Raw genomic sequence first — 19302 nt, forward strand, 5'->3', positions numbered from 1 at the left:
TCACTGGCTGTGCTGATTTAAATCTAGCAGTTCTTTTGTGTTTGTGTCGCAAGTTCAGTAACCCAGGTAATGACGATTCTCTCTAGCCAATCCGTATTCAGCAGAGTTTACACATCACGTTTTGGTAACGGTATGGTTCACTTGGAACCTCAACCGAGGTGGTACTAAAAAAAAGTTCCAGGTACCAGGTACTGTACCTAGTGGGCAACCCCCCAAAAGTGAACCGTACCAAGCCGTACCATTCAGTGGAAAAGCGCCAATAGGCTACAGACAGTAGCTCGTACGTCACGTGCAGAATCGTGGAAGAGCGGAAATGTAGTCAACACTGTTCTGTGATTTCCCAATAAAATAGCTTAGAAACTGAAAAGTTCAAGCATATATTTCTTAATAACTAAATCCCACAGCATCACTACTAGAGAGATGCTGCCATGTAGAATTAATTCACACACGCAATCGTTCACACTAATGCATTCATATAAATGTAATCTTTACTGTGCTACTTTATCTATATCTGATTTAGAACAAATATAAATCTGTGAGAAATAAAATGACACAAAGACAAAAGAACTGATAAAAATGAGCTGTTATAGGAGCAATAACCAGCAGTTATCGTCACAGCCCTATATCTACTCTTATCAAGTACTGTTCCCAAAACACAGACAATGGGTGCAGTTTCTCGAGAGGGAGAGAGGTGAGAAACTCAAACAATATTCATCCTCCCTTCTTTAATATACAGACATAGAAAACAACTTAAATATTCTGAAAACACGTTGATCAAGTAGACGAGAGGCCCTGCTGCCTTCTGTGATGTATACATACAGAGACCTTTAACCTGAGAGCAGGGGCGTAAATTTCGTCTAACAGTTGTACAATAAACATACAATTTCTCAAGAGCGATTTCTGAAGGGGACAAAAATAATACAGCTAAAATTGTACTTGTAGGATATGTATACACAGAGAAAAGCGACAAGCTGTTGTGGTCACGCTCGTGTCTGTATCTGTCACAGTGTTGCCAAGTCCGCGGTTTTCCTGTGGAATTAGAATACTTTATCACTGTTGCTGCGGGTTGTTTTTCACATCCGCAGGTTGAAGCAATCCTAATAAAGTGTATTTTAGCAGCCGGAACGCGATTTTTACTGGGGGACCCCTACGAACGCGGTTAGTTTGGGCTACTTTTGGGTAGCAATTGGGAGGGTTTTGTAGTAAAACACCTGGCAACCCTTTCCGTCAAGCAGGTAACGTTATTATTGCTAGCATAGAATCTTCTGTATTAAAGAGAAAATAATTACTTCATCCACGTTTAAGTGAATAAAATAGCCTTGACGTGTGTGTGTGTGCCTATGTGATGTAAAACAGGAAAGCAGGCATTTGGACCAAAGTACTGTGAGGTAAGGGAGGGGGACACTCAAAATGTTTCTAAACATAAAACGCATTTTTGCCCCGTTTGTGTGGGTTTACTACTTACACAATTATTAAAGTATAAAACATTGTTATTTACAATATACAGTCTGTTTTTTTTTTTTTTATCGTATTTTTATGGGGCACAACCCTCAGATAGGGGGACATACAGTCCAGATGAGCACATGTGGGCTACGTTACAGCAGATGCCTTCAGTTCCAGGATCCAATCCTCCAAACATTAAGTACCAACAATTGGAAATGAACGTGATTGCTTGTCTGATGAAGTAGAGCTACCATGAAGGAGATCTAAAGAGTGGAGCTCCCTACCCAGAGTGCACTGAACGCACAGATGGGCACAGACAACAAGTTTGATCTACAAGTAGACTATGTAGCTAATTAAATACATGGAGGCTTTTTAAGGTACAAAACTATTTGCGGTCGATCATTACTAATAGTTAAAACATCTGACATTATTTTATGATGTCAGAAGTGATGTGTTTAATAACCATCTATGCATTTTTCTAAATATTGTCAGTGTGAATGGTTTACTTATTTGGTTAGAGATTCTGCAATGTATCACACTGCTGGTTTTCTTACTGTAGGAACACACACATACATACATATTTTATAAAAAAAAAAAGTTTTGACATTGAAGAAACTTGAAGAACTACCCTAAAACACACACGTTTCGGTTTTGTTCTAAAGGAGCTCAGTGTTGATACCACCATGTAAAAAAAAACACTTTCTCATGTCCTGTTTTCTGTTAGGGAAATGACACAACATTGAACTGTTGCAGTGCTGTAGAACATTCACTATGACAATGGGATTTTTGTGTGGAAGTTTACTTGCAAGAACATAACATACAAGAACCCCACCCTCCTAAACCATTAATGAAAGTGAACTGGAGAAATGTTACTGGTGCAATACATTTTTGCTTATTTCCTTTCTGTCTCTGTACATTTCTCCAGGTTCTTTAATCATGCAAGACATTCAGCAGTAAACAATATGTGGTATAAATGTGAGATGTTCAGTGAGCAGATGACAAACAATGGCAGACTGTGGCCCTAAAAATAACATTTCAGTCATAAAAATATATTAATCTTTCTCCTTTGTCGCCTTTTGATATAAATATAGATATTTAAATGTAATGTAGAACATGCATCGACTAGTTCGAAAACGGAGTGCCTTAAAGGATACTCCACCCCAAAATGAAAATTTTGTCATTAATCATTTACCCCCATGTCATTCCAAACCCTTAAAAGCTTTGTTTGTCTTCAGAACCCAATTTAAGATATTTTGGATGAAAATCGGGAGGCCTGTGACTGTCCCATAGACTGCCAAGTAAATAACAGTGACAAGGTCCATAAAAGGTAAGAAAGTCGTCATCAGAATACTTCATCTACCATCAGACATGCAATCTGGGTTATATGAAGCGACGAGAACACTTTTTTTAAGCGAAGAAAACAAAAATAACGACTTTATTCAACAATTCCTTTGTCAACAGTCTCCTCTGTGTCTCTCCATAACACATGCTGTGTATGCTCTTCTGTGTCATCCGCGCCACAAGAATGTATTGTTTCTACATGTATTTTGCTTTGATTTGAAAGAAAACAGAGCATCCTTGTGGTGCAGATGATACAGAAGAGCATACGCAGCATAATATAACACAGATAGACACAGAGGAGACTGTTAACAAAGGAATTGTTGAATAAAGTCGTTATTTTGGTTTTCTTCGCTTACAAAAAGTGTTCCTGTCGCTTCATATAACCCAGATTGCACTTCTGATGGCAGATGGAGTATTCTGAAGACGACTTTCATACCTTTTATTGACCTTGACACTGTTATTTACGTGGCAGTCTATGGGACAGTCACAGGCCTCCAGGTTTTCATCCAAAATATCTTAAATTGGGTTCCTAACACAAATGAAGCTTTTACAGGTTTGGAACGACATGGGGGTAAGCGATTAATGACAAAATTTTCATTTTGGGGTGGGTATCCCTTTAACTATGAGGAACTAGAACATGTTGACAGGATCTACTTACTGAAATTATACATAAAAAAAGGTTATTAAAATGTTTAATGCAGAAATCAGATGCCATCTGACAAATGCTTGGCACACAAATGCAACAGTCAGGAAGAAAAAAAAAGTCACATAGCGTAACAGGCAATCAAAGCTTTAAAGGGACAGCTCATCCACGAATAAAAATTCTGTCATTAATTTACCCACCCTCACGTCCTTCCAAGTCTGTATGACTCTTGTGTGGTGCACAAAAGAAGATATTTAGCAGAATGTACAAGCTGCTCCGTTCCTTTCAATGAAAGTGAATGGGGACCACGACTATCAAAAAGAGCAGCTTGGACATTCTGCTAAAGAACAACTTAAAATTACAAAATAAACAAAAACATAAACCCTATGAATGACATGAGAGTGAGTAAACGATGGCAGAATTTTCATTTTGAAGTGAACTATTCCTTTAAAAGGCACTTTTCTGACATCAAGATCTTGCGTTCTCCAGTTAAAAGAAACCCAATACATTCTCTTCAACTCCTCCGACTCACTCTGGCATTGCAGCAGTGGCTATCTCTACCTTCCCACGCATGTCCTGGTCAATCCTAAGTGGAAAACCAAAAAAATGTAACAGTGTAAGGCATCAGAATCCAAACCATACCAACACTTCAATTTGATTCAGAAAGAATCATTAATATGCAAAACAATACACAGACAACGTCACAAAAAGGTCGCATGACTTTACACTCAAAGGTTTAGTCTGATCACAAAGACAACTTTTTTTTTTTTTAATGAGGTTAAACACATCTTCATACAAACACAACAAGCAAAAAGATTATTTAAATCAATTAATGTGGAACTTAAGTCAGTTGATTCTGCATTGTTCATTGTACAAACTGGCTGAAAAATATTTTCTGAAGAAAACTGAAGTGAAGCTTGTGTACAACACAGTTGCAATACGGTTGTTAAGACATTCTAAGTGTTTTATTTTATCTGATGTAGACTACACTGTAATGCTCTGTCATGGTCCACTGTGAGGTTTACACAATGCATTTTGTCATATGTAGGGGTTAAGAACGTGTATTGGCCAGACATGCATTTGAAAAAATGTTAACCACCCGTGACTTTACTATTCAAATCCTTCACCATAAAGTCTGATTTACTAGCATGGTCATACAATACCATACTAACAACAGCAGAACCGAGGGGACAGAACGTCAGAATCTAAATCTGTGAGATGTTCATTTCAAACACAAGCAAGTTAGTGCATTTGGCCAAAAACCTGAATGAAATTACTTCATAACAGTTATTGTGTTATTCAGACGTGGAGTTCCACTAGCCTCCATTGTTCCCTCCATACAACACACTTTTATGCAGACCCAAATCTCACTGCAGGCTCAAAAATGTGTGGCAAAAGCAAAAGATTTATCAAATTAGAGCTAAATAAATGTTCCAACAAGATTTAATAAATAAATAACTTTTTAAATATATATTTCTATATAAAATGTATACATTATGTAATTTTATATTCAATATAATTTTATAAAATACAGCTGCAAGCAGCAATTAGAGGGCCTAAGCACTCCAAAGGCAAAATGAGGAGCTAAGCATGGCATGGAGCATCAGACCAAATGCAGCAATGAGTAATAAAAGCAGTTTTAGGATGATTGTAATTGAAATAGCTGAAAAATCATAAATACAACTTAATATGATTAAATGGCTTATCACTTTTGACCAACAGGTGGCACTGTAATCAAATCATCTTGGTGTGTTCTGTGTGAGGTGACAATGGCACACACAAAGTTTGCTGTCATTATGTCAAAGCTTTGCAGAGATACAACCTCAGTCATTTGGCACCATGCCTAAAATTTGTAGTGGCGCTGTACAAAAACTATCAACACAAAATCCATAACTTTTTGTCAGCAAAGTCTGAAGATTATCTGACTTAATTTTGATGAAAATCAGACCAGCGGTTGAGGAGGGGTTGGAAAAAGTAGCTTTTAAACATAAATCAAAATTGCGGACAGGAAGTTCAGCTAACTACGGCACAATTGGTATGTGTGTTGTCGGCATTACCCAAGAAATATTTTGAGACCAGTTTCATTACAATAGGCTAATGCAATCGAAAGTTATAAGCATTTTTGGAAATTTCATAATGAATGGATAGTGAATTGTTTATTTTTTGACCGTAAAATATAGCATTTTACTTCAAAATTCAAAATGGCCAACACCCAAAATTGCAAACATGGACAAACTATTTAGAAGTTATAAGCAAAAATATGCATTTTTCATATCTCCTGACCACTAGGTGGCATGGCAGTAAAACACTGCAGGTAGGCTCAGGTCATGCTTGTTACAACACACGCCAAGTTTGGTCTCAATACGCCAAACTGTTGCGGAGATACAGCCTTAGATCCATTTTTGCATGCTTTTCGTTGAATTCGTTCACACGTTATTCCAGAACAGTTTGACGAATCAACTTGAATTCCAGAACTTTTTGCCAACATGGTCTTAAGATGATATGAGCTAATTTTGGTGAGAATCAGACAAACTGTTCTAAAAAGTAGGTTCTTCAAACAATTAAAAATAGTGAAAAAACTAAACCTTGCAATTTTTTTAATTTTGGTGTTTATTCGACTCGGCATGAGCCAAGGATTCAGATATAATAAAAAAAAAGATTTTTCCTTCTGTGCCTTACGGTTCAAAAGTTACTAGCATAAACATGAGTGAAACTTTGGACATGTGGTGGCACTACAGAGTTTGAGTTAGAGACTCTTGTTGAGACTGTCTTCTATCAGTGTGCCAAATTTCACAACTTTCCCGCAAGCGGTTCTATGGGCTGCCATAGACTCAAGAAACGGAAACGGTAGAAGAAGAAGAATAAGAACGCCAACGGATACAATAGGTGCTTAGCCCCTAATAAAGTGGATCACTAAATACAAATTATGTTATCATTGGCATATATATTATCTGCATAATTTAAATCAAGTGTTTAGAAAGAAAAAAATCCTGCAGAATCTATTTTTTTTTTTTTTATCATACCTTGACGGGTCACTTTTTAACTCAAATTATATAAAATGTTGACTAGTTCTTTGAAACCTACTGTACTTTATTTCAATGTTTTTAGTTATTTTATAAAATAAAACAATGAGGTCTACCAAAATTAGTTGAAGAAATTAAGAATATTTATTTATTTATTACAGTTTTTTACAGACGCTAGGACACATTTCTCAATACTTAGGTCACTTTTGCAAAACTCTTCACACAGTTCTCCTAACCAACTTTCAGCTTGGCAAAGCAGTTAATTTCACATTCAAAATGCACTACAACTACCAAAACACTTTATTCAGGTCTCAGATCAACTCATTCTTCCAGAACACTAGCAAAGGTTGACAGCAGACAAACACACTTTGTCACCCACAAAACAATGACCTAAAAAACACTAACAACATGTAGCATTATACAGTGTTTTCTTGTGTAAAACAACAAGGACACATCTCTGTTTATAATTCACTGCAATATGTTACTGGAATGAATCAGACATGTTTACATCACAATACAAAACTATTCAGCAGTTGTCTCCTTTTGTAATGCAATTGAAAGAGTAACACCTGTGTATATGTTCATCTACAAGGAGAATCAGCTGTGGCTGGTCCAATTGTTTTTATAGCATTTAATTTTAAGATTTAAAATATATTTCATTAGAATATTACTGTAGAAATGTAGCAAATTGCTGTCTTATTCAATTTTGTATTATGTTATTGTTTTGAACATAAGTTTAACAGTTTTGAAAACAGTATTTAAGCAAGTGCAAATTGGCCTGTACGTACAAAGAGTTTTTGCCAGTTGTTGTGTCTGAGTGAGAAAAGAATTCATGAAATTTGAGAGATGTAGTCATTGAATGCATTTTGTGCCTAAGCAATGATCATTGATCCTCAGTTTAGCCCACATAGACTTCTGTTGTGCTCACTGTGTGAAGAGTTTAGCAAAAGTGACCTAAGTATTGAGAAATGTGTCCTAGCATCTGTAAAAAAAACTGTATTTTATTTATTTGAATAAATAATGAATAACCTTAGAAAATATTTTAACTGCTTTGGATGGTTTTTTATTTTTTTTAATGGTGAACACAGCAAGAAAAAAAACTGCAATAGCGATAAGACAAAAAACTACAGTGCTTGCCTCAGTAGATTTTATAATAGAAGGTCAATGCTGTTGCTCTGGCAATGTGACAAATTGTGCTGAATTGAAAAACAGCTGCATTCAAAACGAATGATTATAGTTAGATGGCAAACAGAAGGAATTTAGCATTTTGATGACAATCAAAGAAGCAGCTCAAAAAGCGACTTGTGGTTGAGTGTCCAAGAAAATGTGTACACTTATTAAAGCCAAACGATTAATTGTTAGTTTTGTGCAATTCAGGCAAAGTCAACAGAGATACCGCAGGGATCTCTGGAATGAAAATACAGATACCTTTTATGTTTTTTCCTATTTTTTTCTTCGTCAAACCTTAGAGGAAATGCAGGGAGAAGGGTTAGGGCATAGAGAGTTTCTGAAGATACCACAGCCAACAGCAGCTAACACTTGGGAGCGGATCAGACTTTCAGTAAAATAATTACAAAGCTAGAATAATGATGAGAGAGGAGAGCAATATAAAAACTTCAGTACGGACGGTAATCATTTAGCATAGCTTATTAAAAACCGTTTCAGAGTAATGAACGTACAGTAGAAACGGATAATTTCCTGTAAAAAAAACAAACAAACCAGGAGGCAGAAGCAGCATATTAAAGGGATACTTACTGTTTAATGCAGTCTGGTATGGAAACATACTCCATCGGGACAAGCTCAGCCAGGTCTGTCAGGCTGTACACATACTTGATTTTCTTGCTGAATTTTGAGCTGTAAATGAAAGATTTACATTGAATAATGCATTAGCAGGAAATCAGTTCATATTAAAACATATCTGAAGGGAACTAGAAAAGGACTGACCTTATAAAAGGTTTTGTGAGGGTCAGGAGGGTGCGAATAAACCAGGACGGGTGCACAATTATCAATGATTTCAAATTCTTCCTTAACCTGTATCAGAACGATGTTGTGTGAATATAAAATTAGACTTATGTTAAAATTGACTGAAAATAAATATTTTATAATAATAAGTATTTTTGCTATCAGCCAATGCTATCAGTGAGATTCTCACCTTCGATCTATTTGCTGATAGCATTTTCTGAGCCAGCCCACACTGGGCATCTTTCGGCGTGAAGTGGCTCCGTTCAGGTATACAATCATGTAGTTCTCAGCTACAAGCAGCTCTAGAGTTCCTATGACATACCTGGATGATACCCAACATGTTAGTTGCAAAACCACCTGAGGTTTGAGGCATCAGGTGAGGACTGGTCTCCATCACCTTCAGTGCTGCTAACAAACTTAAGGTGGGCTTCACATTAGTGAAATTTGGACAGATTTCATTGTCCATTGTCTATTGTCAATAGTACAGTCAATTTCAAACCAAGCTTTCAGCTTTCTGTTGGCACTGAATCCACATAACCCATTGCTAAATCTGCGGGAGGAAATCTTTTGCCTCACACGAAATTCAAGATTATTATTGAAATGACTATTTCACCCATGAAAAAAAACAGAAAATCACCAAATAATGGTAAATGACATTACAGTTAACGGGATAGTTCACCCAAAAATGAAAATGACCCCATAGTGTATATGACCCCAAGTCATATATACCTTGAATGGCTTGAGGGTAAGTCATGGGGTAATTTTCATTTTTGGGTGAACAATCCCTTTAAATCAACAGAAAAATCTTGTACATACAATATTATACAATAAAATATACAATAAAAGTACTGCAAAAGAAAAAAACTGTATTTAATTGAAAAAAATAATATATGCTTTGATCGTTACCCAAGAATTGTGATATTTTCTATTTCTGTTTTTTGTTAGTTATTGACTGGTACATCATGTCATATTACTTTAAGTGAATTTTACTCAGAATAAAATGCCATCTTATTTTAGTTAGAGGAAATAACAATTTTTCATCAGTTTTCATCAGTCCAAGTGGAAAATAAAACTGTTTACAAATGACCAGGCTGTACGTCTGAGGAAACATTTGTATCTTAATTCTCCCAAGTTTTACAATATATGAAATATATTCACAAATTGTGTTGGAAGCAATTAGTGGCAACACATATTTGCCTTAATTTCTTCAGTGCTGTCTGTACAGTACTTTACAGTACTTTTTTTTTACTACTAGTCTTTCTACTTCAAAGTGTCACGTTTAATTAAATGTGTTACTTGCCATTTCATTGTAATTAGTTAAGAGATTTACTAGCAATTTCCGAGAGAAAATTGTTTCTACATAAATTTTTTTTGCAGCTTGGTGGCTTTACAGATGTCTCTGTTTTAAAGGGATCTTGACCAGAATAAGTGGAACATCACTAGAAACAAACCGGTTGAAAACAGCCATCTAGAGCTTACTTGAAAAGATTGTCCATGATGTATCTGTAATTTGGTTGATTGCTCTCAGGCATAAAGCAAACAGCGAAGACGATGATGGCATTCAATCCATCGCCATAGTAACCTGCGAAAAGGGGAACCATGTTTGAAAGTGGCTACTGGCAAACGTTAGAACGTTAGTTTGCTCTTTTACAGCAATTACACAAGTTGACTGATCCAATCCATCTGAATCAACAGCTCAGTCTGTGTAATTGTTCCTTATATAACAGCATGCAAAAGAGGCATTTCGAATGAAAGCGACAGCTGTTAGATGGCAAAAGGGAGGGGGAGGAAATGCAAAAAGGAGGAAAGACAGATGGTAACAGGCTCTTTTGACTGAGAGATGATCTGGAAAAGGTCTGTGGCATTATAAATGACAGTAAATGCCCCAGTACTGCTCTAAAAGCACCAAAGGAGCTGTTCTATGAGTGAGAATGTAGTAAACGCCATAAAATTCACCCACTGACAATTTCACTTCCTGAATGGTGCAGACAGAAAACATCCTTGTATAGATAACAGACAGGACACATTGGTATGGAAAGGTGCGGTCACTGACCTCCATGGCTGATAACCCTCTTGTAGGGCTCAATGGCCTTCATGTCCACCCGGTGCTCCTGCTCTCCGATGCGGAAGACCCTCCAGCGACGGCCCTCCTCCCGTTCCTCCGTGCTGGCGAACTCCTCCACTGACTCCACTCCTTTACGCAACAGGTCTGCATTTTTGGGTTTTGGGAGGTCATCTGGCAAGGGAAATAAAGGGTTTATTTGACTTAATAGTTGTTATTTTTGAGTGTATGTGTGCTGTCTTCTGTTTGCCAAAACAAGCAGACAAATGAAGGGAGTATTAAACAAAAAACTATAAAATACCCAGGAAAAATAAACAGTTTTAGCCAAAACTAAAAATCTCAGATAGCATCATATGTGTCTTCAGTACAATCCATTATAGGACGCTCTGTGAAAATCTCCAGTCAATATGGCAGATTCAAGTGAATATAAATGCTTTTATTGAAGTATGACTGAAACGGCAATGATGTCTTAGAAGTTAGTTGCCTATGTACATTAGATAGTAGGTAACACAGTAGACATCAGGGCAGCTAGCTAGGTTTTGGAACAGAGCTAATCTAAATACAACATACCTACATACATACGTGCCAGTGCTAGTTTCTACCAGTTCATTATGAATACATACGTCATAAGAAGCTTTGAGAAAAAGTGCACTTATTGGTACTAAATGTGCATTTGTATTGTACTTTAAATCTTAAAAGTAAAAAAAAAAAAAATTCACACTGTACTTGCAAATAATAAAACATTAATAAAATAAAAAGCCAACTCTCTTAAGAGAATGAACCATGGTTTTACTACAAATAACACTATATAAACATGGTTTACATAGTTGAACCACGGTAACCAAATTACCCATGACTTTGCTACACTAACCATAGTTTAACCATGGTATTTGTGTTTATACTAATGGTAATCAATCTGCCAAAAAATATGGTTATTACACTCAAACCATAGTTAATTTTCTTAAGGTACTTGAGTGTACTTACAGTACACAGTTAAATGTGCACTTTGTAATAATCCCTGACAGCACACGTCCATCATAGAGACGTCTATTTGACATCCGCAAGATGTATTTTTAATAATGTTGCTCATTTGCAATAAATCTATAGGATGATTCCTTCAGATGTCAAATAGATGTTTAGAAAATGTCTTTAAGATGTTTATGATTTAGAATGTATGTAAAACTGACATCTTACAGACGTCTATCAGATGTTTGTAAACAGCAGATGCTTTCCAGATGAAGCGATCTTTAACAGACATCTTGCAGATGTATGTGTGCTATCTGGGATGTCATATTAAACATTTTACTTCAAAGTACAATTTAAATTATGTTTAAATAATCTTTTGTTGTAAAGAAATAAACTTATTTTGATGTGTTGACAAATATACTAGAGCACATGTAAAGTACTTTATGATAATTTTAACTAGTGTTATTCAATATTACATTTAAAGTAAATACATTTTAAATGTACAAAATAGCAATAATATCATTACAAATATAAATTTTACAAATGCACTTAAATACACAACAAACACATTTTCAAAAGAAAATGACATTAAAGTATAATTTAGTTTACCATAAATGCTTGTCAGATCTTTCAGCAGAGCAACCAAGTATTAATTCAATTCAATAAGTATAAAGATGTATTAAAGTCCTACTTAAGCGGGTCAGATTTTTATTTTTTATTTTTTTTACCTACTTAAGTATTATTTCTATTATAAGTATGCCTTTAAAAACATATGCTAAAAAAAAAATTCACAATGGAAGGCTGCAGTGTTTTTGCCTTTAAATTCAAAAAGTGATTCATTTCCAGCTTTAACAAAAATGATCGGGACACCAAAATAAAGGCTGATTAACAGAATCAGATCTGATGAGATTGGTGGAAAAACCATGCACAAATCAAAATCCAACCATCAACATTCTCCAAAACGAAAACAATGGATAGCCCTTGATTTATAGTGCCATATTATACCATACCAAAGGGTGATACCGCAAAAAGAAAAAGAAATCAATGCTGTAGTACTTGATCAAGGAGGAAAACATCCAGTCTGGTAACCTTACCACAAACCGCAGGCCAGCGGCCTGTATCGCAAACGAATGAGAAGAAACAATCCTTCCAGGAAAGAGAGAAGAGAGCAGTGGGACAGAAAAACAAAACAAGAACACATAACACTGTTTAACTAGGAGTTATTACACAAAGTCAGTCCATGAAAAGATCTCTGTAATGTTAGTGAGTAAGGAACATTTCTAAGGATCAGAAAAGCATGAGTCTGGATGGCTGCAAAATGACTAATTAGATGCTCTTTGAGATTATGTAATAAACCATTGACATTTAAAGGCTAAACCACAATCATACCTTCCCACTCGAACTCGTTGCTGTTGTCTGAAGGGGTGTCTATATCATCCAGGTCCAGTTCTGTACTCTCATCCAGCTCATCTGACAGGACCGAACCCTCACTGTGGTCTAGGTCGAGGCTGATGTCTGGAGCCAAAAGCTTCTTTTTGGTTTTCTTTGAACTGTTAAGTCTGTAAGACTGTGAAGCTGCAGTTAAAACATAACTGATTACAATGTTTTCTGAGCATAGTAACAAATGTATAATAGTCTCTACATATTCAGTACTGCTTACAAGGTGCTCCTTCACCAGAAGAGCCGGTGAACAGCTCCTCATCAAGATGAATATCTTCCTCTTCTGGGAGTGGCCTGGCAACCCAAAAAAACACATTCAAGCTTACTATAATATAATATACATATCTGCTATTATTTAAGCCAGATCATTAAAAAAAAAATGCAAGTTCGATATTTTACAACTATTTTGAATGTGGCTCATCCTTTTAAAATTGAAAATGTATAACTCTTTTGATTTTCACTTGATTATTTAATATTAAGCAGCTATTTTTGATGCCAGATTTATTTGTTTGTTATGAATAACCTTACAATTTTGGGGTTTGTGTCCAAATAATAATAATAATAATAATAATAATAATAATAATATATATATATATATATATATATATATATATATATATATATTAATTTTTTCCCCTGCTATGAATTAAATAAACATTAAAAGGGACATTTGTTTAGAATGTAAACACTCTTTAATTTCTAAACAAAAAGAAAAAAAAACTAAACAAAAATGATGGCACACCTTTGGGTTGTTCATTGTATAATTATCCACTTTTTACTTTAATAGCTTTATTTATAATATATTAATATATTATATTATATTCATTCTAATAAGGTAATTTGCTGCTCAAGACATGTCTTAATAATATCAAGGTTGCAAAGTAACAGTCGTTATAAAAATTTCTGTTTTTCAGGAATTTTGGATGAATAGAATAGCACTGATTTGAAACAGAAATTTGCAACAATGTACAAGTCTCTAATTTCACTTTTTCTCAATTTAATGTGTCCTTGCTAAACAAAACTATTAATTTCTTTCAATTTTCTTTCATGAAAAAAAACAACAACAACCTTTTGGTCATATCCATAGACTATATAAAAACATGGACGTAGTGTCCGTGACGTCACCCGTAGATTCCTGAAGAGCGTTTTTAAAGCGCAAAGTGTGCAGAGCGGGCCGTCGTCATCTTGGCAGTGTGTCACCGCGTGTCACTCCCAGTTAATTGAAAATGGGCAAAAAGGCAGGAGCTGGTTGCTGAAGCCACGCCCACCTAGCTCGACGGCAGCTGTCCCCCAAGTGGCCACGCCCTTAATTATGCAGAACTTTAAGGCTTAATATAATTTAAATGGATGAGTTATAAAAAAAATTCACCCCCCTCACAGCTGTCATGAAGGGCAAAATTAGCTAGAGGTTAGCCGCTTGGTCATATCACACAACAGCCTACCTGGGGAAGTCCTCATCTTGCCACTCCTCCTTTAGCTCCACCCCCTCCATTCTCAGCCGCGCCTCTGTGGTAGCAACCGACTCCTGGTGCTCAAAACTGAAAGCAATTAAAAAAACGAATTCACTCATTAGGCGACTGTTCTGGTTTTGAAACAACCCTAGTTCATAGCATGTTATTTACTCACTAAAAAAAACAATACATCTGAGTTGAAAGAGTCCAGAAGTCCAAATCCGATATTGGCTGATAGTCATTCATCACAGAGCTAAAAACTCTTAGTTACTGAGAAATGACTGCAAAGAGCTTCGAACTGCCTAATAAGACCACTGCACGTTAAGACGCGGTGTATCACATCTTATTATGACGTAAATCCATATGGGCCTCTTTGGTGCGTTAATCTCCAATACAAAGGCATGTAAACTCCAGAGGACTTCATATACAATGAATTCTGTTACATATGAGATAAGCTCTTTTACAAATTGAAGTCTGCGAGTTTCACCTTCTTTAGGGAAAGATCTGGGTAACTCTGGAAAAGGCCTGAAATTCTTGGAGTGTGTTCAAAGTTCAATACTTTCGCCGTAAAGAACAAGCCTGCTCTTATTTCTTAGAAACGAAGCAGATTAGGATGCCCTTCTTGCTAGAACTAAAGTCATTTCACAGCAAGATCGCTCCTCAAGACCAAAAAATATATATCACTAAACACTAGATTCAATGTTTGAATATATCAAATTTAGACTGTAACAGAAGAGCACAAATCTCAGAAAAACAACATTCATCCTAATAAGCCTGTGTTCAGACTGGAATAGTAGCATACTTCTTAGTGTGCAAAAATTATGAAACAGTATGCAGTACGCAATTTCATGCAGTAGTAGGCCAGTTATCTCCTTAAAAGGTAAAATAGTAACATTTTAATTTTCTACGCTGTTTTCACAATTTGACCAGAATTTGGTACGTGTCTCTAAATAGTTTAAAAGTCTGATTTGGGTGATTTTGCAATAAACAATAAATGAATATTAAAATTAAACATTATGAATAAAATCTATGGCAAAATTGTTAACAGGATTGTAAATGAATAGCTAATTTGGGTGCAAATGTTTGTAGAAGTGTTATTTTGGTGTATGTATTTTGGTATGATTTTATAGCATTTATTAATATTTTGGATTATTTTTAGTCTTTTTTAATCATTTTTATTTTAGTTTCAATTTATGTGCTTTTGACATTTAATTAGCATCTGCATAACATATTGTTATGATGCACAATTTTTTTTTTTTTTTTTTAGTTTTAGTAATTTTAATAAACTATATTCCCAGTTAGCTGCCAAGACAACATTTCTAATTTTCCAATTTTGAAAAAGTCCAAGTTTTTCATCTAATATTAAGTTTATTTTTATTTATAAAAATAGTAGCATTTTACATGCATTAAGTATCATGAACTAACAATAAAATTTATTAATCTGTGTTAATGATAAAAACAAATCATGTTCATTTGTTAATGTTTTAACTTGGAATGTTAAATAAATATATATATATATATATATAAATATTTGGATGTAAGTTTATATAAAATGTGTGTGTATATATATATATATATATATATATATAAATTAGAGATATATATATATATATATATATGTGTGTAGTGTGTTGTGATGCGTGTGTTCTACAGTTCTATAAATGTAATATATGCGTGTGTATAAGCTGTTACGTCTTCTGATTTTAATGAATGAGGAGTCATTCATCCACCAGCTGTTTAGTAATTTTAAAGAGAGCCTGGTGCTCAGATGTGAGACACTGGTTAACTGTGGACGGGAGCTAATTGCCATGCCATCCATGTGGTATCCGTCATACTCCTCCAGGGGGAAAGTCTGCCGTTCTTTATGCCACCCTGCTTACAAGAGATCTGCAACAGTTCACGCCATCGTGTCATGGGACGCCACACGCATATTTGCTTGTGTCACTTTGCTTAAACTAAAGTATAAATGAACACAAAAGAAGATATTTTGAAGGATGTTCCAATTGTTTGTTGTCCATACAATCAAATTCAATGGGGTCCAAAACAACTTTGGACTCCACTGACTTACACTGTCTGAACAAAAACAACTTTGACTATCGTCTTTTGCATTTATGACATGAGGGTGAGTAAATGATGACAATTTTATTCTTAGGTGAACTATTTTGAAAGATTTTGAACGAGATTTTAAATCGACGATTCAATCACTCAAATCAAACCTGTGATTGTAAGGCAGAATCACAGACTTATAGACTCTGACTAATGTACTTAATACAAGTGGCACACAGAGAATTACTTATAGAAACTATGTACACACTTGAGACTAAGTAGATGACTGAATAGACTGTACACACCTAGAGACTGTTATGAATGCATCACCTGTAGGCGTATGTTTTGCATGCCACACCCTACAGTAAGCAACAATAACAGCACACAAACAAAAGGCACTTCACGAATAGGGTGTCAAATAAAGTCGGAAACTCAAAAATAAAATGTTTTCTTTTTAAACTAATGGTACTATTTGTCAATTCATTTTATATGGGGTTTTCAGTATTTTTGTATTTGTACAATAACAATAATAATTTTATAGCAATAATCATTAAATGAATAATAAAATTAAATAGAAAAAAATACAGAAAAATGTTTTATTTCAGTATCATTTACCATTATATAGAATTATAATATTTATTAATATTTTAAATTTGCTTTTATTTTTATATTTTAGTTTTAAAGTTGTTGTGTATGTGCTTTTGTCACTTTCATTAGTTTCTTTAAAACATTTTAGCTTGAATTTAATTTAGTTTTAGTAATTTTTGTGTTTCATCTTACTAAAATTATTTTCGGTTACTTGTCAGAAAGCATTTCAAATTTTCATTTACATTTTTTCCGTTCAAGTTTTCCATCTAACATTTATATTTTAGTTTATTTCAGCTTTATTTCAATTACTGATTTGTGTGTGTGTTAGTTACAATAACTTAACAGAACTTTTAATAATAAATGCTTTTTTCAACAGATTAGATCAAAACAATTACATTGCTGTATGATTTTGATAGTTGAATACAGTTGAGAAGTGGAAGACCTCTGAGGTCGAACGGGCCAAAATCATCGAACATGAAGTTAAAAACATCTTAATCATGGATTTGTTTGTTATAAACATGCAGCTCTCCACTTTACATGATGTCAATTGATAGACTGGAGTCATGTGGATTATTATTATTTTATTTTTTATCAGCTGTTTGGACTCTCATTCTGACGGCACCCATTCACTGCAGAGGATCCACTGGTAAGCAAGTGAGGTTATGATAAACTTCTCCAAATCTGTTCCCTTAAAGAAACAAACTCATCTACATCTTGCATGGTCTGAGGGTAAATACATTTTCGGCAAATGTTTATTTTCGCCTGAACTAATTCTTTAAGGAGAGACACAGACATTTGACATATATAGTTGTTTTTCTTGCTGTTAATTTCATGTTAAATAATAGTCTACAAAAAGTTATAGTCACAAAGCCATGGTATTTGCTCAACTAATGCCCAAAAATAGTCATGGGGGACCAAAATGTAGCATATTCATGGACTGTGCCTGTGACAGTCCTAAAACACTGTCCTGCCTACCTAGACAGCATTTGTTTAGAGGCACAGACAGGTCCCTATTACCTTCCGTTGTGTTCAGCTGGTGAAGAGGGTGTCTGCTGCGCTCGCGCAGGAGTTGAAGTCCTCACGCCTTGTTTTTGTCTATTGTCTGGAGTCGCTGCTTCCTGCGGCGGATCTCCTGTTCGGACAGGACTGCCTCCATTCGCCTGCGAACTATTCCCTGCTGTCGAGTCCCGAGGTGGTTCTTCCCCAGAATGAACCGATGATGATGATAACGATAACGGCAATGCGCTACTTATATTTCTGTTTTCTTGCGTCTCAGATGTCTGGTTGGGTGTGTCTGATTCGGGATTACTTTTGTTCAGATCACTCGAGTCTCTCTGGTTTGAGACTTCTTCAGTCGCTATTATATCTGTGGCCATGATCGATTAAGTTATAATCGATCCGCAAAAGCGCAAGAACAACAATCCTTTGCACGGAAAACAACCGTTAAAATTCAAACAATAACGGCTTCACATAGTCTTTGATATCTATGATTAATATAAATAGTTATAACAGATTATGTTTAAATTACGAGCATTTTTTGACCTATCAAGTATGCTGGAAAGCAATCTTGCCCTTTTAAGTAAACTTCCCGTTGAGTGTGTTTAGTGGGCCAGCAGTGCGCAGTCAGTCCCTCTTCCTCTCCCGCTTCCTTCCGAAAGCGCAACCGCTGTCAGTTTAACGCGTATAACGACCGGAAATGTGATTCTATCATAGCAGAGCACGTGGAAATAACATTTAAAACAGTCGACAGCGGTCTAGAGGGCAGGTTTAACAGCTGACAGACTCCGCAGACACATCTCATCTGCTGCTTTAACCGGCCGTCATTCTTTCGTAAGGCTCTCGGGTAAACTGAGCTGAAGTCTGACTCGATTACACGCACCGCTTCCTGTCATAATGTTGATCTTATTCAAAATAAAAGTCGCCGGTTTCTTTATTAAAAGTCACGAATGGCTGTAAAAGGAGTACTTAATCTGTGGTTGATTAAATGCCAGGTTAATAGTAAAAGAACGTATTTATTCCAGTTAACGTAAACTCAAATAAATAAATAAATAAAAATAAACCAATACATTTTCATTACTTGAAATCCAAGTAAATGTTAACTGAAATAAAATAAAATAAAACATACTTATTTCAGCTAGTTGACAGGTCAACATTTCTCAGTTTCATTTCTAAAATAACTGAAACTAAAATTGAAATTAAAATGAAGAAAAGCTGTACAGACATTTTAAAACAATAAAAAACTAATAAAATGACAAAAACACAAAATTAAAGTTAATTAAGTAGTCACATAGTTGTGACATCAATTCCTTCACAGTTTTTTTCAATAGTGTAGTTTAC

General features: G+C 35.2%; 1 protein-coding gene across 2 annotated transcripts; it reads right to left on the bottom strand.

Moving 5' to 3' along the window:
• Window positions 1-3821: 3821 nt before the first annotated feature.
• On the bottom strand, window positions 3822-18861 carry LOC109108795 (BCL2/adenovirus E1B 19 kDa protein-interacting protein 2-like). Of its 2 annotated transcripts, XM_042715585.1 has the most exons (11): window positions 17983-18861; window positions 14323-14418; window positions 13101-13174; window positions 12830-13015; window positions 10466-10648; window positions 9892-9994; window positions 8603-8734; window positions 8395-8481; window positions 8206-8304; window positions 7879-7914; window positions 3822-4013 (listed from the first exon to the last, which is right to left on the bottom strand). In XM_042715585.1, exons 1-11 carry the CDS (start codon window positions 18339-18341, stop codon window positions 3956-3958), a joined length of 1413 nt encoding a protein of 470 aa, XP_042571519.1. In that variant the 5' UTR covers window positions 18342-18861; the 3' UTR covers window positions 3822-3955. The 2 variants fall into 2 exon arrangements, with proteins under 2 accessions (XP_042571519.1, XP_042571520.1); XM_042715586.1 differs by lacking the exon at window positions 7879-7914.
• Window positions 18862-19302: the final 441 nt, after the last annotated feature.

This window comes from Cyprinus carpio, chromosome A25, assembly GCF_018340385.1.
Source record: "Cyprinus carpio isolate SPL01 chromosome A25, ASM1834038v1, whole genome shotgun sequence".
In the NCBI taxonomy this organism is placed as follows: Eukaryota; Metazoa; Chordata; class Actinopteri; order Cypriniformes; family Cyprinidae; genus Cyprinus; species Cyprinus carpio.

Excerpts from the sequence above, each read along its gene's own strand:
- LOC109108795 (XM_042715585.1), bottom strand. The coding sequence starts at position 18,341 with ATGGCCACAGATATAATAGCGACTGAAGAAGTCTCAAACCAGAGAGAC. Across the intron at positions 10,649-12,829 it reads CAACGAGTTCGAGTGGGAAG|ATGACCTCCCAAAACCCAAA; the intron begins GTATGATTGTGG and ends TTCCCTTGCCAG. Across the intron at positions 8,482-8,602 it reads TATCAGCAAATAGATCGAAG|GTTAAGGAAGAATTTGAAAT; the intron begins GTGAGAATCTCA and ends GTTCTGATACAG.